Genomic DNA, 21,402 nt, shown 5'->3' on the forward strand with positions numbered 1-21,402 from the left:
GGGCGCAATGCATTTGTTTTGCAAAGCAGCAGCACAACAGGCAGACAGAAATCATGGCATCTGATATCACATCTCTCTTTAAAGCTTCTGTAAAGACTGTTCGGACGAGAAATAAAGGCCTCGTTGGTGGAAAGGAGGCAGGAAACAGCTCAATTTTGAGCCATGCCAGAAATAAGACCGAATTTGCAACCAGGGCGAGAGATGTGGTGAGTAACTGTTGCCACGACATGACGAAGTTCCACGTTGGCACTAGGCCAGTACGACTTCACATCATGGACAACGTACCGTAGCGTAGATTTGGACCCTTGATTAAATTTATTGTATAATTAAAGTTTAGAGCGTGCACAGTGGAATATGATCTTATTATACATAAAAATAGGGAATGCTGCTCAACTCCGTACACATGCGAACTCGTACACTGATCCACTCGCACGCATGCCAATAACAGTGAACATGTACACCTACCAACTCATACATCGACCAACTGGTACGCCAACCAACTGATATGCCAACAAACTCATATGTTGTGTAGTTGCATGCGTAGTTTAGTTTATACAAGCATAATCATGTTCTAGGAATAAAGTTCCGCCTTCTGCAAATGTACAAAAAGTAGAGACTTAAGCTTTTTAGATGCTCAAGATAGCGGTTTATGAAGTGAGAGTTTCACAGAAGAATGTACATGTAGATTTGCTTTCCAAGTAACCTGGACCAATGAAAAAACTGGAAGTTGGATTTTGAAATTCACATCATGTACATTTTGAATTATGAATTATCTGATGATTTCAACTATGTCTCCCTGTGTTGAATTCTTACCTGGTTTCAGGCCAACAACATCAGTAAGCTGAAAGACTTTCTGTTACAGCATCGTAAGGACTACATCAATGCAGCCAGGTAGGAGCACTGAGACACCATAGAATAATGTCTGTCCATGAACAGGCGGCACAAGCACACCATCAGTGATGAATCTCCACATTACTGCCACAGACTTTATTCATGGGACTGGTCATATTGAATTTGAAAGCAAGGTTATATCTTCATTTTTGAATGTTGAGGGTACAAATGAAGAAATAAAATGACAAATTTTTATGACAAATTTGCATCTGTCTACTCTGATAAATAATTTCATATTCATGATTGAACATACAGAATTGTTCCTTGCCAGATTCTGAAAATTACTGAAAGGGAGGCTTGGAATGCATGAAAATTATAAAACAGTCTGGTGCCATCCTAATCGACACTTTCCAATACATAAAACAGATTTGGGGAATAAGATAAAAAAAAAGGCCTCCACGTGAATAGGCTCTATTGTTGGATGTGCTACTTGTGTGTACAATAACGTGACAGACAGGCAAGCCAGCAAAGCCTGTTTCTGAGACATGCTTATTAGGGCTGTTGTCAGCCTGTGCCCACTTGTTGCTGGCAGTCGGCAAAGACCCACTCAGACATAGCTCTAGACATGAGGTGTAGACACAGCCAAAGCGACATTTCTCTGCAGGCGAACCAAGGAACTGCCAACCAGACTGATTCTTTCTTGCTGATTGGAAAAATTTCATTCATCCATTCTGGAATAATGAACTCTTCTCTTTATTGCAAAAACATTGTATACATGTGTATGTACATGTAGGGTTCTACTGATGATGGCACTGACTGTCTTAAGTAAGAAAAGCTACAGTTATCTTTCAGTTTGCCAATTAAAAGTTAATAGAATCTATAATACACACTCTTCTCTTCTAATTACAGCATTTCCTTTGAGCATTGTTTGTAATCCACATCGATGGTGCTTTTTCAGTTGCATGACACTGTATTGATGTTTCTTGATGATGTGACCTGTTACTGTTCCATTTGTCTTTCTTCTCTCCCCTGTTTTAGTCACTTAATTTCAGACACCAGCGGCATGACAGATGCTGAGAGGGATCAGATTGACACTGATGCCCAACAATTCATGAGAACCTGCTCTGAGACTATCAGGATGTTCAAAGAAGAAGGTTGGTCACCATTGGTTGGGCAGCTTGTGTTGTAGCCAAGTACTTTCTCACATGTATGATTACTGCATACAAAGAGTTGGCTGATTTTGAATTGCTGCCAGCTCAGTTATCTCACCCATTGTTGGGAAATAAACATGTCAGCTTTTGGGGGGGGGCAAGTATTATGAGCTAATAGTAGGATTACTGGAACTCATTCTTGGGTGCAAGTAAACACTCAGATGTATGATTGTTTTTTATTGGCTTCTGTCGGTTGCTTTTCAAGAGCTTGTCAGAGATTAAGAAACTGGAACTTACCATACCATCAGGGATCATGGCACAAGTTTTGCACTTTGGGTCATTCAAAAACTTAATGTGATTCCTTTATCGCACTTTTCAAAACAGTCACTGTTGTATCGGCAAGGTAAGCTTTAATTACCCAGTTGTAAGCGTTGTTTTCCTGTACCCAATTTTAGTGCTCAAGCAGACCGTGTCAGCCCAGGTTCGATCACACAGGGAAGCTGTCTTTGAATTGCTGCAAGACTATCTTAAAGGCAAGTCTCTTCCTTCAATTTTTTTTTTCAGTGGAAGCAACATTGAGCACCGTCTCTGATGTAAATCAGGAAAAATTACCTTTCATTACATTTCAGAATTTCATCTTGTACCTGAAACAAATCTGTACCAGGAAGTTAAGCATTGAAAAAGTCCGACAAAATACTGATGGATAAAGACTAACTGAGGAAAACAAACTTAACTGGGGCTTTCTTCATCTATTTTCAGCTGTTTGTAAGCTATACAGCGAGCAGAGAGCGGTTCGTGTTAAGAGAGTAGTTGAAAAAAAACGAATGTAAGTTTTCATTATTCTGATTTGCACATGATTTGACTCAGCAAAAACATTGATTCAAGCAGACATAGGTTAAGAGAACCTGTAACAGGCATATTCAAAGTTACACATTAGATCATGTCCACATGATTGGCCATGTTCTCTGGTATTTATGCCTTTTTCCAACCAAATGAGCAAGTCATATCTGTGATGTCTCTTTTAGGCCACTGTATGTAACATGGTAACTCCATAGTCATGCGTACAGCCATGTTGAATACTTTGAAGTCACGTGGTTCTTTTCTTGGCTCATGGTGGTGAACATTGGTCACTGCCCTTACTCTCAGCTGTTTGTACCTTCAAGTATGCCAGTCATTCCAAACAGTTCATTTGAATGTCATGAGTCTGATATCCTTGACACAATGAGACGAGCATGCCATGGAATGCTTGTCACTCAACTAGAGGTGTGCATTTTGGGACATTTTTGGAACCTGGTACCTGTTTTTTTGTCATTATCGGTTTCCCGAGTACCCAGCACAGGCCGACACTCAACCACATCTTAATGTTAGTTTGCTGCCTAGAGACATTTCTGTGCTTTGCTTTGTTCAGTTCTAGACTTCAGCCCAATCAACCTGCACTTGCCAACAGTCTGCATCCGCCAGCCACCAGTACTCCAGCCAAACCGACACAAGGTCAGTGTGAATTGTACTTACCTGGTAACCTGGGTTTGAATCTCACCCCGATGCAATTTCTGGGTTTTCAAGTCGTTGGTTTTTTGTGAGGAATTTCAAGAGAATTAGCTTGCGTTTTTCTCTATTGTTTCTGTTGTCTTCCAGCTTCAGACTCAGAGTTTTAAGCACCAACAATTACCATTGTCGGATAAACTTGTTACTTTAACAATTGACATTTAACTACAGTGTAATCAGCGCCTCTGTGATTGTACACAAACTTCCATGAATTCTTTCAGACCCTGGATCACCTGACTTAGAACTGACCAATCAGGAAGGAGAGGAGGAGGAGTTTTCTCCAGAGGAAGTACAAATGGTAAGGCATCTTTGCCTCCTTTTCTGTTGTCCAATTTGTGATGAGGTGCTCTTCAATAAAGAAGATTATTAACGTTTGGATCAAAAAGCAAGAAGAGTAAATATCTGTCTCATTCCCTATGAATTAAATTGACTCATTTAAATGTTTTTTAGATATTTCCGAGGCATTCTTCCACATGCCATTTTGAGGGGTGTAGTTGCCATTTTTGTACAACTCTGCTAATTCTGAACTTTCTTAGTTCACAACTTTCGGTTATCTGTGAAATGGCAACAGCCCCCTCTATAGAGCAGACAATATAATTTGTACCTATTCTAAGTCGATTCCTAAATGGTGGTGAAGTCTGTTCCAGAAGCAGTTGTTTACATTTTGTACCTTCCGTTGTACATTTGATTTTCTGTTATTGTGTTGTTTTCTGTGATTTCAGTTTGAGCAAGAGAACAAGAGGTTATTTAATGAGATGAATTGCTTGGTGGATGAAGTCAGGTGAGACAGTCATTAATTTGACAAGGTAGCAGGTGGATCCTCCTTATCTACCTTAAGCAAAACCACCCTCTCATCAGTTGAAAAGAGCCATGCTGGCGGGGAGCGGTTATTCTGTTGGTAGCAATGCAACCACAGTGCATGTATTTTATAGTCATTTGAGAAGCGGCGAAATTCAGTTTCCAACAAAACGGAGCCTCCATTGCCAGGAAAATTACATGTATGCCTCTCCTAATTAATCGCAATCAGAGTGATAGGGTACATGGTTTTTCCATCTGCCAGAGTGATATTCATTAATACGCATTACATGCCTAAACCTGCTTGTAACTACATGTAGACAACTCACTGGGATTATATAATTTCATTGCAGGCAGATCGAAGGGAAGGTGGTTGAAATCACTAAGCTGCAGGAGATTTTTACAGACAAGGTCTTACAACAGGTGAGATGACAGTTAACTAGCGTAATGTTGACAAAAAAAAAGAAAAACATGGAAACTGAAAGTGAGGAAATGAAGGAAGAATGGCTATTGATGAGGAACATGGATTTAGAAACTTAATGACTTGACCAAGGAACTTGACCACTTGGGACCCGAGCCACGGTAGCTTGAACAAAGGGATTGGATTCATAATGTGGGCTCTACAGACATTACACAAAACCTTGGACAAAACAAACCCAGTAATTTCAGAAATCTTGTGATCTGATTTCTTATGTTTCCTTTTCTGTCCATTGATGCGTCTCTCTCCGTTTCAGGAAGCCGACATTGACAGGATTGCTGATACGGTTGTCGCGACAACAGAGAACATCAAAGAAGGAAATGAAGATATCAGGGAGGTAGGTCTGCACTTTGCAAATATTAGAAAAAAGGAAACCATACCAAAAACCGCAATGAATCTGAAAAACACCGCTGAAAAGTACTTTTTTTGTCTCTCCATTGCTTGCACTATTTGAGCCTGTAAGTTTAAAAGAGCGCCCTCTTTTGGTTAAAACTGGAAATTGTATTCTGCATGCATTTGTTGTTGCTTCTCCAACATGGATGAGCTTTTTTGGGGTCCACCGTCCTTCTCTACCCTTCTCTTTTCAGGCAATCAAGAATAATGCTGGCTTCCGAGTTTGGATTCTCTTCTTCTTGGTCATGTGCTCGTTCTCTCTGCTGTTCTTGGATTGGTACAGTTGAACGCAGAAATTTCCCACACGTACGAACACGCGTGCTCACCAACAACGGGCTACCAGCTGAATTTCTTACATTATTTTCAACAAATTCAAAGCTTGACAACATGGGACGTAATTCCTTGCTGCCAGACTTCATGACACAAAGCTGTCAACGGATTGACTGTGAGGTGAGACAAACATCCACGAATCTAAGAAAAACCCAGTCTTTACCTTGAAAGGGTGCCAAATGCAAATTCGTAAACCATTTTGACCAGATTAGACGGAATTCCGTGGCTACTCACATCAGACAGATGTTGTTCCAATTTGTTGTTCCGACTTCCTGTTTCAGGGGAGATTCTGGGAGAAGGGGCGAGAAAACCACCAAGTGGTCTCTGATGGCCCTTAAAAGATTACAAATGTCTTAAATGCCATTTTGTAAATAGTCTTTCCACCTGTGCTGATTTAAGCCCACATACTGCTAATAACAGTTTGCTTGTGGTAAATTATCACTTTTTATTTGAGTAAAGAAAACTGGAATTGTTCTATGAAGACAACCTTTACTTGAGGATGAAGAGGAGCATAAATCCTTTACTTTTGAACATGTGATGAGAACCTTTAAGAATAGCTTCGTGGTTTTTCACATCGACTCATTTGGGGATGGTTTTTAGACACAGGATCTAAGAGTTTCAAGAAAGACTACAAAGACAAGTTCATTAAAAAATAGAGTTTCTTTATTGGGATCAAATATACAATGTATGCCTTCATCATGTATAAAACATATCAAAATGATATTTAATTAAAGCTTGCTGAATAAATCTTGATCAAAATATCATTTTGCTCAATGCTTGTTATCAAACTACATTTGTTGCCAGATTTGTTCTCAAATCTAGATGGAGTTTAACCATATAAAGTCTGTTAATTTTAGTATTTTCTTTTGATTGGTGTTACGATCCATTAGTATTCTTGAATCCCTCAGTCATCAGCCTCCCTGTGTTAACAAAGAATTATTGCTTACTTAATTTGGTATTAGCACATCAATATACGACAAAATCAACAGACCACGATGTTGATTGAATCTAATAACCTCTCCACATACCAAGTTACATTTTGTTTCACAAATTTTGGTTCCAAATCTTGGATAACCATCAAGTATAGTACATCGTAAGTTACAATGTACCTCAACAGTATTTGCACTAATGGGTTTAGAGATAACTACCACACTATAAAAGCACATTGGAATACTGAAACTCTGACCTCCAATTATTACATGAATTAAACCACATTCACTTTGCAAAGTCTGCCTCCTCCCCCATGCACATGAGTATATCTGGTGACCTAAATACATGTAGATCTGTAGCTGCCACTGAATTACCATAAAATGCCACTATCTGGTAAAAGGGAGCATTCCAAGAAGTTGTTGACCACAACATGAAGCGAAAGCGCATGTACTGATAGTTTCCTGAAAATCCCACCCCAAAAAATAAAATCAAAAAGGGCAGTCTGGGAAAAGCATTAGTAAATTTGATCTCTTTACCAGGAATTCCTATCACGAGGATTAAAATCCACTTCACACACTGATGTGTAACTCGTGTTTAAAACAATACGACCCATTTTCTTGCTACTCTCAAATCCCGTTACCTGATGAATTTTCTTTGAATCCGTATCAAAGAAGGGGGAGAGGAGGGTTTGAGGTATCACAAATCCAGCAACCGCCAACCCACTTGTGGATCAGTAACACAATGCCAACTTGGATAATTCTTAATGCTGGAGGCCCCTTTCGTTCCTACTACAGATTTAACTTGAGGGGGAGACAGCATGATGTTCAAACAGCATTTAACCTGATCTTGGCCTCTATACAAGGGACCCTTGTACCCCCCAATGGGCACTGTAAACATTACCCACTGTGACCAATCATTGTCGGGTTTCCTTCTATTATGACGAGACTTAATCCAAAGACTGAATTCTTGGGAAGAATGGAGAGATTGTGCAGTAAATGTGTTTTGTTTTATGAAGACATTGGCAACGTTTCACACGCTCTATTTTCCCCACAGGAGGGGAGGGCGTGTTACTGTCCCGACCACAATCTCCACAGATGTACGGTGACAGCTGGACCGCCAGACAGGGTCATAATTATTCAAAGATTAGGGGCTAGCCTCACCCCAAAGCAACCTTCGACCAAGTTCTGACAACCTGATCTCAACCTCTTGCTGCGACCTATCCAGCAGGTCTCTGGGACAAAAAAGGGGTAGGGCCTTCAGAGAGGGGAAGGGCTTACACCTTACCACTAGACCCTCCGGCAGTGGTACTTAACACACAAGACCCTAACTTGCCGCTGAAAGGTGTCTTTATCACCTCTCAGTGGGACAGTTGGATTGGACAGAGTGATACAATTAGGCTGTTCTTTTCTCTTTTCTTTACCTGGTTGCAGTAAGAGGACACCTTTAAGAACTTGAAACAAAACCACCGCCTTCCTCCTGCGCAATCTCACAGGTGAAACACACTGCTACTTGTCTTTTAAGTGATTTCAGATGATCTAAACCATATTGTCGGGGATCACAAATAGTCGTATACTATTACTAGGCAAACAGCACACACAGAGACTTTTTGCCTGCAGGGCACGTAAGAAATGGGCAATCATATAATGGGAGCAGACCACTGGGCCAATATACCCCAACCACACCTCCCTGAAATCTACTACAATTAATGCTGATCTCTCTCTAGCTAATAATTGGCAGGGTTGGGCCCAGTCTAAAAGTAATAAAAACAGGTGGGTAAGCATTACTCGCAAGGCCATTCAACTCTAGCTTTCAAATAAGCAAACATAAGAAGACACTAAAGTTATCATGGTAGTCAATAGTTTGAATCAAGACAGTCATATGGAACAGGAGCTGATGGGACCTCTTTGCGTTGAGGAGATGTTAATTTATATTACGGGGTTTGCCCTTAACCAATGTATATACATGTATATGTTTATAAACACTGTATAGGCCTACTCAGTGCTTGTCCAAGAGCTTGTGAAAAATCCACAAGCTTACTTGGCAAGTTCGGTGATCGAGTGGTTAAAACGTCTGCACTAGTAAGCAGGAGGTTGTGGGTTCGAGTCCCACCCGAGTACGCTTGTGAATTTTTTGCAAGCTCTCATATCAGACAAGCACTGAGTATACAGTGTTTATAAATATCTATATATACGTTAGGTAAGGGCAAAACCCATAATATAACAATAGTGACCAAAACTTCTTAAATAGTGCATAATACAATTAAGACTGTGCACTATAAAAGAGAGTGAACAGTTTTAAGTTCAAGTTTAAATTGTCCTAGGTTGGGACAGTTTTTGATGTGTTAAGGCAGGTTGTTCAGGTACAGGGAATTGGAAGGCACGCTGACCATATGGATTAGTAAAAACTAGATATGGAGAGGGAAGATCTCTGTTGCCTGGACGAGGAGTTCTCGATGGATGATATTCGCTAAGTAATGTTTGGAGATAGACTACAACAGTTTCACGACGCATGCATTTGTAAATCAAAATCACAGAAACTAAATGGGATTAAATGTGAGTAAAGGAAGGGATCTGCAATAGAGTTTAACAAAGGGCATTTGAGTGGGGTACACTGTGCATACATATGGGTAAGAAGCTAGAGTTTGAAACATTGCTGGTTTTACAATTTTAGAAAAGGAAAGTTCTTAGCTGCAGACAGGGAAGTCGAGCAGTACTTCTCAGGTTTCAAAGGAATTACAATACTTTTGAATTCAAGCATGAAATGTGACTTTTACAAAGTGCAATATTGGATGCTGGTACTAATTGACTCGGAAGTTATAAATGTAGGATGTCCTGCTCTTTAACACAAATGACCTCACCATTCACATTCAGGAAGTGCAATATAAGTCTACATTGTACACTGAAGATCAAATACACCTACATGTAAGGTACAGCTGTGTATCGACGACACATTTCATTTTTCTCAATTTTATGAATTTTAGTTCAACTTCAAGGACCACTTTTTGTCACCTGGCAAATAAACTGGAACTATTTTAAAACAACCAGTTAAAATGAACATGCAAAATATGTGTCTTGATTGAATTGGTTACTGTTTGTACTCTCAAATAAGACGGAGCAGCAAGGTATTGCCAATTGCCCTCAACAAGAAGCTCCTATCAGTATATATTGTACTGATCAATTCAAGACCACCCAAATAATATGACTTCCCTCTGCATCTTGACTGGACGGCTATAAGAAATGCTGTCAATGTGCAACCACAGCAGAGGTCAAAGGCTACTGACCGGAGGATATCACTCCTTTCTTCAGGATGAGGTTGCCATACAATGCCTTCTCACTGTTGAGAGATGAAATGCAATTATTTCAATCCTTTCAGGAGGCCTCTCGGAAAACAAAATCACAGAAGAATGGTCTTTATTTTAAAAAGTAACAAAAGTACATGTACATGTAGCATATTCAACGAGATCAAAGCACTATACAAAGAAAACAAAGTTTAAATGGGATACCAAAGAATGCCTGGGAAAAGTACAGTTACTAAGGAGACTGTAAAAAAAGTGCTAATTTGCAACCATTTATAGTGGAACGCCGCTATACCAAACGCCGCTGTACCGAACACCGCTGTACCGAACACCGCTATACCGAACACTGCCATACCGAACTAACAATAGGCTAAAGCGGGCCCTGCTGATACACTAATCAATCGAAATTCACTACAGCATGCATCTGAGATCAATCCTGAGTGGTAGTTTCACAACTTTTAGGATAAACTTGATATCAATTTTTTGACTCAAGTTTAAATAAAAAAAACCAAGGTATCACAAGAGGGTGCACTTCGGTTTGACAAGAGAGGGCGCTATTCAACATGGCAAGGAAACGTTCTGTTGTACCGAACATTTAGCATGGACCCCATCTTGTTCGTTATAGCGGCGTTCCACTGTAGTTCTTAACGTGTAGAAGCTCTGATACAAACAACCATCCCATGAAAACGGAAAGAGAAAATATGAAAGTGATGCCATTAGGCATTAGACCACATACTTGTAGCTGCAATGGCAGGTGTTACTCTCTTTATTTCCAATTAAGGATGCTCTTAAACTTTAACATTTTCCAAGAGTATATCTTTTGGGGAAATCTGTGTCCATAGCATGACACGAAGGGTGGAGTTGGGAGATGGGGGATTAGCTATAATTCTACTGCTAGACCAAACATCAGTGCCAACACACTTTGTTTCTGCAATGCACTGCAGGCATTTCTATGAAAGGTTTAATCAAAGCCAAGGGACTGGGTGTGGGGAAGAACAGGGAACTAGTTTCAGGATAAAGCTGGTGGTGTCAATTAAGCTGACTTTATTTTTGCTTGTTTTGGCACTGGATTGTACATATCTGCAGTTCAGTTGTCTAACGTACCTTCTTATATTTGGGACTGCACTGTAAATTGCACTTTTATAATTACCTGTACTAAAACCCTTTCCCATTTCTCTTAGAGTGTTTTCTATACAGGCACTTTGCAGAATAATAGTAATAAACCAGGCCCATAGGCTGGGGTGGGGGGGTTTGGTTTGGGGGAACGAAACCTCCCCCCGCCCCGCTCGCTTCCGAGTTCCGCTTGTCGGTGGTGTTTTTATAAATATATCGAAATATACACATATTTCTAATATACAATTACTTTCAGAATACAATCCGCGGCTTACACGTTGATTCTCATGCTGAAAATTTCCCTGCGGGTTATAACTCCGGGCGGCTTATACGGTAAAATTTGAAGAATGAAATCAGTCCCTAGATGCCTGAATGTGCCTCTGTTCACTTCTAACGACTGTGTATTGAGCAATATTTTACCTCCAATCTCACGAAAGGTTAACTTTAATCAAACTCCAAATATTCGGATTCATAAATGTCGATTTCATAAATCAATTACAAAGTTCCGATGAAATTTTATTTTGGCCTGATTTTTCAATTTTTTTTCCGAAGTGCAAAATGAACTCTTTTAAGTTTCAAATGCGTTCCAACATATATACTTTTTTCAATATTTAGTTAGTGAGTGGAGGTAATAATTATTTACTAGAATTTATCAATTTTATAGAATGCTTGCAATTTTTTGTGGGATTTTCTGAGATTTTGAATAATAATGTTCATATCATTCACTCATCACCCAGCGCCTGATTGAGGGCACTGGGTGATGAGTGAATTCATACACGACACGCCGTGAACATTGAAAACTGATGAAGTATACAAGTCTTCATAAATGCATCCTTCGGTTCACGAGAAAAATGCAACTTATTCAAAAACACATTACGATAGGCCTTTGTAAAGAAAATATGTATTCACAGTGACAAAAGTTCCACTTTTGGGTTTGACGAACCCCCCCCAGTCTCTGGTCATGCAACAGGCCTGTAAACAGATAAACTTATTAATCTTTCTAATTTTTCAACCGTCCTTACACGTATGAACAATACTACAACCAGGCTACTGCCTGGATTTTGATTGTTAAAACCTGAGCATTTGGGAAAATAAGGAATTCAAGAATCCAAGAAATGATGTCTTATTAAAGAATTTTTTGCATTTTTACCAACAGAAGTATGGAACAGTCACCTGTGAGTCAACTACCCTTTCACTGGCATATTTTTTCTGGGGTTACAGAGTTCAAATTCCCTTTCTTTATCCATCAGACACCTATTAACCCCCTCGCCAGCTCATCTCGTTTGAGCCAAACCTAGGTCTGTCCACCTCTAAATGACAGTTCCTGATTTCAATTATTTTTTCAAGTCTAAATTTCAAACAATGAGCCAAATAAATCTAGGCATTTTGGTACGTCATCCTTCTGAACTCCTCGACCCCCTCTCCTAACAATTGGAAAAATCCCTGGAATTCCAGGGTCTTGTTATTGTGCTGTTGATGAGTGCTCACCTCAAGAGGGTGACAGAGTTAAGAGGTCCTCCAGTCCTGCTATTGTTGACTAACATCCACTGACTTTATAAAAATGTTTTCAATTTTGTGAACTGACTCTATAATAAGCGTGTCACTCGGGGGATTTGGTGAGCGATTTGACATGTTTATTGGATTTGAGAGTATCACTTATAAACAACCTGTTTTTGGCCAAAATACCAGCAATTGTTCCTGTGGGACCCGATTAACAATACCCACCTACTTCCTGTCAAATTCTATCATTCCTCACAAGTTTAAAAGGCTGCCACTCATGTATTATTAGTCCTAGACTACAGTTCAACCTCTCACCACGAGAACTGTTAATGCTTGAGGGGAGGCCAATTTTGGAATGACATGGATCCTGGTCCTAGATTAGCAACCGCCAGGAAAAACAACACTTCTTGTCAACCAGGACTGCTTTGAACCCACTTCACAGAAAATCTGATTTTGCCATAACTTCTGTTCATATGTTTCTGCCTAAGATATCCCTTCCCCCAAGGAATTTCGACAAGTGCTTGTAATAGCCAAGTGTGGCATACTTGCAGACTTTCCTTGTATTGTAATTTGCATATAATGCATGTGTCCATCCACTGTATGCAGATATGGTTACTCGATCAGTCAGGTTGCCCTTATTTTGGAGGGGGGTGCGGGAAAACCACAAGTGACTACTGTCAGATTCAACGCTGCTATCTGCTTGTCCCACATCCAGCTTAGGGTCATACAGGGTCAATTCATAGGCCACTACTGCCCTAAATGAGTAACTAGTGAGGTCTTTGACCCCTATTCGACCCAAAATATTAAGTATCGGATTGTTTGGCTGCTTGATCTATCCTTATCAATTCCAGCATGGATGAGTTACAAGGACCAATATTTGGTAAGTCTTGTTTCAGGTGACCTACTTTTGCAGCACACTTTCCTGAACTCTCTTGCCACCAAAAACTTCATACACGTAGTCCACGCCAGAAATAAAGACTGAGGACTATTAGGGTTAGTTAGTACCCTTTCAAAATGTCTTGGGGGACCACTATTAATTTGTCATTTTTGGCATTTGTTTCATACAAGTACTTACTTGCAATTTTGTGTTTCAGCAGAAATGTATTAAAATAATATTTTTCCCACTCCAATTTTCTCTTGAAGGGGGTGTTTTTAAAGAGAAATGACAAGTAAATCTGCCCCTCTGTTGGTTCGTGGGAAAAAAAGGGTCATGATATCCCCAATAATTTTCTTCAGAAATGTAATTCAAAAACCCTCAGCAACCCTGTAATGATGTGTGTGTGGGGGGGGGGGCAGGGGAATCCATCCATGTACCATATACATACAATACAGATTGTCTGTCACAAAGCAATTTTGTTTCATAGAGCATAAGAAGGTCTAGCCCGCAGCCTTTAAGTACACATACATGTAGCTATTAACAAATATACACGTATGTAGGCATGAATTGAAAGTTACTTGCAACCACATTTCACATGATCGTTTTTATTCACCAATAAACAAACCTGACTGTGGCACACACAAATGGACAAACCAACCCAAAAACCACAACCTGCAAATATAGAATTTATGTTCCGTTGGAGCATGGGTTTAAAAATTCCTCATGGTCCACTGCTTTCCCATAATTACATGCGATATGTACTTTTAACTTAGACAAAAATGCCAGACACAGATTTAGAAGAAATTTTATTGCTTTGTATCTTTGTTTATTTTTTCCCCAACATTTAAGTGAGGTATTCACCATGGAAACTAAATCATCACTTACCCTGTTGCCACAACAGCAAAAGCTTTTTTGGCTCTCTCATAGAATGCAAACCTCTCAATCTGCTCTATTTTGACCTGTAATAGGAAAGCATTTGGACCATATTGTTGGCATGATGCAACAATCACATGTGAAAAACATTGCAAAAAAACATTCATTTCCCAAGCTCTGGCCCTGTGTCCCTGTCTTTTTAAGTTGTGTTTTCAGTATTACAAAAAATGTATATCAACCACTTGTTGCTGGGGTTCCCAGTACCAGGTACCTTGGGTTTGTATGCATAGCCGGGTCCCAAAATCAGAAAAAGGACCTGGGCCTTGTAACAAAAGACCGTACTCGAAACAAAAGACCGAGCTGCTGGGAATTGCCATCATTTTTCAGCTGGCATTAGCGGAGGTAATACATCATTGTTTTGAAACAGTATATCATTGTTTGCGGGCGCTCAGCACCCGCAGATTATCAGTGGGGACAAAAGTGCTCCAGCACTCCAGCGATGAGCGATACAGTACTGCTGCACCCTTTTTCTGGCTGCATTTGAAAAAACACCACTGTCATTCGGCAATGCACGGGGCTAATTTCGGGAACAAAGGAATTATGCAACACGCACGATTCGGGCTCTCTTTACTGGGCAACAGGCCAGGATGCAATACTCAGGTGTCAATGGAGGTGCCTGTCAGATTAGAGTAGCCACCAGACAGTCATACATGTAGGTGTAAGTGTCCAGTAAATGAAGTTATGAATTTTTAAAGAATTTTGCAAACTGAAAATCGCCCGGGAACTCATCCCGCATATGCAAATTCCACTTGGCAGGAAGTTGTAACCGTTAATGGAAGAATTTCATCCTATTCACCAAAGGTTTTGAAGCTGATATTACTGAGACAAATACTTGATATTATACAAACTGACACCACAAAACACCACAAACTACGTGTATGTAGTAAACTTTCCATGCAATTTTTAAAGTGTACATGTAGGGTAGACAAGTAACAAGGCACAAGTTATCACGATCATTGAACCTATTAACAGCAATGAATGTACATGTAAATGGCTGACTGACAAATATGCTTAGAATGCAGCCTTTCTTTTCATTTACAGTAGGATGCGTCCTTGGACAATTGCCAAAGTTGTTGGACTATTGCCATTTTGAAGGTGCATCTGCTTTAACATACAGTACCTGTCTGTTTACAAAGATATCCACAGATGAATCAAACCAGTGAAAATCAAGGGACAGCAAATGAGTTCAGCTGTGATTTCCAAGTGCAGGCTACCAAAACTAATGCACTGGCATGACATGTAATAGCAGTCTCATTTCAGTCAGTACATGCCCCAAAACAGTGTTTCAGGTTTGAGATTTATTGAGGCAACACAATGCATAGCCCAAAACTGCGACACCAAAATGTCGGCCCAGGTCTCCAACTTCCACAATAAATAATACCTTATGAGGGGATTTACATTGCATGAGTAGACCTTGCCACAAAGCTGCACAAGATTAACTGAGAATTATGCCACCTGTGCATCTAGCTCCAATACATCCTTGGCAATATGCCAAGTCAAACAAACCAATAGGTCTCAATTTGGCAGGTGCAACAGACATTCTTCCCAGAAATGTCAAATGTAACAAGGCTTTGAACACATTATAGACACATCCCAATCATTTTTTTAAAATGCTGACTGCATGTGTGATATCAATGCAAAACCTTGCATTACACTTACAGGTTGAATGGTTAACTGTCATTGTGAAACAAGTTCATCCGGTGTATCTTTTGCCCTCAAAGCAAACTTTCCACATGCTTGTAAACCCACCCACATGTAGAACATCACACTATATCCGTCACTCATATTCCATATATGGCAAAATAAACTTTAATAAAAGTACACTGGGCACGATAATAGGCCATGGTGCCAGTTTTAAGTGGTGAGGAATTCTCATTTTTGTAACTGGCAACCCAGTGACCACAAATATGTTTGTGGTGTCTGTGCACTTCTACTTGAGCAGAAGGCATCAATTGGGGGTTAATTTGCCAGGAAGTGAGGGTTCATTCAGCACCTGACTTGATATTAGATTCATATTGTACCTGTAGGTAAGAATTCACCAGGAAGTTGCCAAATGTGGCAAAGTCACAGTTGGACACATATTTTAAGAGTCAACACATGGGTAAGACAACAATGAAATGATACAAAGACTTTTCATTATGATTGAAATAATTAAACGAATGAGGGCAAAGTCTGGTATGCATACTTGATAGACAGCTCGTACACGTTTTTGTACTTATGTATGATGCAAAACTCCAGTAATGTACGCAAGTGTTACGTGTTTTGGATGCCATTTTGTTTCAATATTTGGTAGAACGGCATCATGCAATGGTTCTTCCATGACTGTCTATGTCTCAACATCTTGTATGCCATCAGCAACGCAGAATTTAGGCTTAAACATACATGAGTGTCCGTGATGTTGACATAATGTTTCTTGTACAAAATGGTGCATCCAAGGCTCCATGTTTCTAAGAACTTGCTACAATGAACACATGTTCTAATGTTTTATTAAGTACTTTTCAAACTGACTTCAAATTGCCAAACAGCAGGCCTACTGAGCCAGTCCTAATCGGGGAAGAATATAACTTCTTCTGTTAAGTCACTTCGAAACAAGCTCAAGAATGTCAATTATGCACGTAAAAATTTCCCTAATCCTTGTAATAAAAATGGATGCACACAGGAAAGCCATTTTTAGAGAACATAACGACATCACAAAGTATCTGCATAGGCTACAACTGATTCTGTCTGGAATGCAACAAGAGAAATCATTTCAAGCAAATGTGATGAATCAACCGATCTACATACTTGAAAGCTTTTTTACAACAAAGAGGGTGAATCGATCGTCATTTCAAAAGAACACTCGTGCAGGAACATGCCTAACTTATGCAGAGTTACAGAAATGTTTGGCTTACTGTTTTGCCTTCTGCTGCATCCAGGAGTGCTTGGAATTTATCCCACACTGGTGTTGGTAGCTTTGCTTTCTTATGTTCATCAACCAGCTCCATCACCATAGCCTGAGAGTTTCAATAGACAGACATAAGAAATTCAATGGACAAATGACTTTCCTAACCATGGCTTCCTGGGAAGACGTGAGAGATCTTTCTGAAAATTAAAAGATGGTAACTTTCAGGAAAGATCAATTCCCCTTGTTAAACATTCTACATTTACAGTGACTTGTGCTTGGAGTTTGTTCTAAATCATGCTAATTTACAGTGTACATGTATATACTTAATCATCCACATATTGCATATATGTATCACTGTTTTCCAATAAAAATACATTTTCCAACTGAGTGCAATTTTTCTGGGGGGGGCAGGGGGTTCCATAAGAAAACAAGAAGTTACATGTGTTGTTATTTATGTGCAGGTACATTTGCCTCCTAAAAGGTTTGCCAAAACATTGTCTGCTCATTATAGAAAATAAGTAAAACTCAACAGACTTGCTGAGCTAGGAAATAAACAAGAAACTCTCACAAGGCACTCACACTACCATGGTGAGGGGAAATACAAAACAAACAAACAAACAAAAAACAAATTCCCACCACGTGGGTTATTTTTCTTATTATGTTATTTAAGGTCAGGGGAAAAACTCTTTGTTAAAAAATGTACATACCAGTAAATGCAGGTGGCAACAATGCAGCTTTGGAATAGTGTCAAAACACAGCAAAAGCTTTTGAAACCTTTTTTACAAGGAGCAAAAAATGAACATGCAATAAAAAACAACCTGTCAAGTATTTTTTTTATTATCTATCATATTCTGAACAATGCAACCATCACGGTTCCTTTAGCTTTCCCTGATATCTCACTTATTCACAACTGGCAAGAGCAGGAAAAACTGAAAAATCATGTGGAAGCACAAATCCTCGAGTGAACAAAACGAAAATGCTATAGGCAGAGAATCAAGGAATGTCAAATATTGTTACTGTAACCATGGCTGTTGGGCGGTGCATGTACACATATAGGACTTCAGCCAATACCCCGTGACACAGACTGACACACACACTGACAGTGGAGAAAGAAAAAGAAAAATTAAACACTAGACCCTTTTGTTTTTTGTGATCTCTACAACAAAGCACAGTCAATTATATGGGTTCTCTACTTGAGAAATCTTTGTGCAATCAGTTAAAAAAAAGAAAGAGATTAGATAAACTGCCTTGAGGTGGGCTGAGAAGCCAGATGGGTGGATTTATTCATACAGCAACAATGTGTAAACCCTCTAAGTAAACTTTTACTTTCCCTGGGCGCTGTCCTCTTTGAACATCATTCCTCTCTGTTTACAAAGTGCCCAACATAAAAAGACTAGGAAAGAGACAGTAGGGTACTTTCATTTTTAGACTGACACCCCCCTCCCTTTGCACGTCATCACAGACCTTCTCATTGTATAGCTGGGTAACACAGCCTTCTTTTCATGACTAATTAATCGACCATGGTTAAAACTCTACAAGTGCAGGACATAAAAAACACGAAATCACTTCCGTTTTAATAATAGGGGCAACACTGACTCCCAAGACCCAATTACACAGAGCTGTGGACAAATGGTATTTATCCAGAGCCCCTTATACAATTCCCCCTATCATTTATCCATTGAACGATTAACTGTCTGCAAAAAGCAAACCCATGAATAAATCACCCTAGGGAACTTTAGTTTGAAGGGGCGTGCTAACACCATGGCTTCCGGACAAATATCTTTGGTGGTTAGCAACTGGCGACACCAACACAGTTATGATGTCTGCTTTTAACAAACTGGAGGTCACATCTCAAATACGGAGGGGGGCGAGATGAGATCTAGCATAAGCTGAATGCAGATGGAGCACAAATGATTGGACGTTTTTTTTCACCTCTCTCTCTCCATTCATAAAAAAAATGGTGGAGTATGATCATAAGGCGTGGTCCAGCAATCAATGGAACCACCTGTCCTCTTGTGGCACAGGCAGTCTCGTGCACAAGCTGGCAAAATGCCAAGTTGTACAAAGCGCAGTTAAAACTGCAAATACGAGGAGTGTAAATAGAGACAACAGAGTGGAGTTGCGATTGTGAAGTCCCTCCAAAACTGACAACCCTAGTACAAAGGTCACGTATAATATACAGCTCTTCAGAATAATCTGCACGAAAAATTCCTTTCAATTTTTTTTTAAGTGTTATGATACATGATGCCCTGCTACCCATTCTGGTAGAGAGTAGGGATACTCCCCAGCTTTCCCATTTTTCTTAGCAGCCTTGACCTTACCCTGACCTTGTCTTCTTTCTTACAGATGTATCAAAAATCCTGTAATCACACAATACCTCCCCTCTTACCGATGCACAAATCAGGAACATGTACATGTAGTCATATTCTGACAGCAGCCATGTACATGTACATGTGTACATAAAATTTGCATGGATACCACATCAGAGAACATCAGCAACGTAAAAATGGCAAAATGTTTTTTAAGGGGGGGGGCATTTATGAGACCATCTGGCATCAGCTATTAAAGGGCCTGCCCAAAGTGGAGGGGGTTAACCCAAGATTGAAAAAGTAAGGGGGGATGTTCCCCTCCCTTCCACTGCAAGTGCAGCACTGATGTCTTTGTCTGCTCTGTTGTCTTTGTCTATATTTAAAAGCTTGTTTTCTGCAGATTAACAGTTTCAGTTTGTGATAACAAGTACCTGACAATGTCCATAGGGCAGAATCTGGAAAGACAAACATGAACAAAAGTTTGGTATAATAATTCTTTCTACATGTACAATTAGCTCAAATTGCCTGGCATTTTTAATATTTTGAAAATTTTTATTTAATAAAAATCTTCCAATATTTCCCTGAATCTCAAAAACAGCTGAACTGATTGCACAACAGCATTTGAGACAAAGTTCAAGCTTATTCACTGATTACTTGTTCACGACTATTTTGTAAACAGAAATCTTTGTAAAGTGCAAATCTTCTCTCATATAAAATGATTAGGACTTAATCAACCATCTTATGCACGGATATTAGTACACTTATCCCAAGTTGTTAACAGAAAGGTGGATGCATAGTTTAGAGCACAGTATTCTGAACTAGAAGCAAGAATTTAGCAAAAGTACTCGAACTCTCTTAAATAACTTCTGCCAGCTCAAGCGGCAAGGAATAAAAAGTGTCAAGGCTTCAAAACATCCGACTCATCAAGCAATGCCCAACCCATAATAGTACTGATACAAAAGAAATGCCAAATATAAAGGGCTCACAATATTAGTGGAATTCAGCCATTTTGAGCAGTGGCTCCAAAGATACACAAAAGAAAATCACGTGGGCAGAGGCCATTTAAGAACACTTGCAAAATCTTTTCCTTATAACTATATTCAGTAGGAAGAGAACAATAAGGTTCTGTATAGCGCATGGCAAGTTTTTAATTTATTGTCAAGCACTGTGTGGGTGGCAGGGTATATGGTGACATCCAATTCCCAAAGCCTCAGGCGTCTTTACTAATTTTCACGTCCAAAAGAACTTTTTGGTATTCCCCGCACCCCAGGTCAACAAAGGAAACTAAGAAAGTTTGATGGAACACACAATAAATACACAAAAGATTATAATACGCTATTTGGGGCATTTTGCTCTGACGAAGACCAGCAACACACCTAGATGTTTTCCTCAGATTTTACCTTACATTGTAGGCCACTAAAAACCACTAAAAACTGAATCAAAACACACTCCTCAACCATGCTGAGTTGAACATGTTCAACAGGTCTCTATGCCTTTTCATATTGTCTTAAGTTTAGGCGCCTGTTCCCAAATGATGCAAGAATAACTGGGTGTATTTTCCAACATGAGAAAAAGAGACAAATTAGCCATTAAAAGATAAAAAGATGAGGAAGCAAAACAATTTAACATAAAAATAATAACTAGCCCTGTTATTTACATGACTATTCTATAAGGGTAGGTACAAAAGGTAGGCAATATAGTAGAATGCATGGTCAATATCTTTACAACATTCCAATCCGTCACTTTGCATTATGTGACCTTGATCATTTTAGAGGGTGATTTGGCACAAATTAAATCCTAAATCTGTACATGGTTGACATAAAGGATTCATCCACCTGGCTTGCCAAATTTTCTTTTGTAGTCCAACTTCTTAGAGTGGGAGCCTCAGTGAGAACATTTGACATCATCCATTAGGAATCCCAACCAATGGCAGTCTTAGTTGAGACATCAGGCATGAGGTTGTGGCGTGACATTCCATTACCTTACCCTCTTCTTGTTGACCTGGGTTCGAATTCCGTTGGGGTCAACACGTGGGTTG

At 39.6% G+C, this 21,402-nt stretch overlaps 2 protein-coding genes across 2 annotated transcripts in view; one reads left to right on the forward strand and one right to left on the reverse strand.

Moving 5' to 3' along the window:
• Nucleotides 1–6,311, forward strand: LOC147797028 (syntaxin-18-like). The gene is made up of 11 exons (XM_087144684.1): nucleotides 1–206; nucleotides 824–891; nucleotides 1,870–1,985; nucleotides 2,438–2,515; nucleotides 2,742–2,808; nucleotides 3,391–3,473; nucleotides 3,749–3,825; nucleotides 4,250–4,308; nucleotides 4,676–4,745; nucleotides 5,057–5,137; nucleotides 5,388–6,311. Exons 1-11 carry the CDS (start codon nucleotides 54–56, stop codon nucleotides 5,478–5,480), a joined length of 945 nt encoding a protein of 314 aa, XP_087000810.1. The 5' UTR covers nucleotides 1–53; the 3' UTR covers nucleotides 5,481–6,311.
• The window catches only part of LOC110973786 (fucose mutarotase-like), a 33,076-nt gene continuing 17,838 nt past the window's right edge, over nucleotides 6,165–21,402 (reverse strand). Inside the window, exons 4-6 of the mRNA XM_022224878.2 lie at nucleotides 17,063–17,164; nucleotides 14,124–14,197; nucleotides 6,165–9,786 (exon numbers count right to left, since the gene is read on the reverse strand). Coding sequence (XP_022080570.2) covers nucleotides 9,726–9,786; nucleotides 14,124–14,197; nucleotides 17,063–17,164 — 237 coding nt within the window. The 3' untranslated portion in view covers nucleotides 6,165–9,725. The remainder of the gene's footprint in view (nucleotides 9,787–14,123; nucleotides 14,198–17,062; nucleotides 17,165–21,402) is intronic.

The sequence above is a fragment of the Acanthaster planci genome, linkage group LG13 (assembly GCF_054643075.1).
Source record: "Acanthaster planci isolate LZ-2023a linkage group LG13, COTS_SCS, whole genome shotgun sequence".
In the NCBI taxonomy this organism is placed as follows: Eukaryota; Metazoa; Echinodermata; class Asteroidea; order Valvatida; family Acanthasteridae; genus Acanthaster; species Acanthaster planci.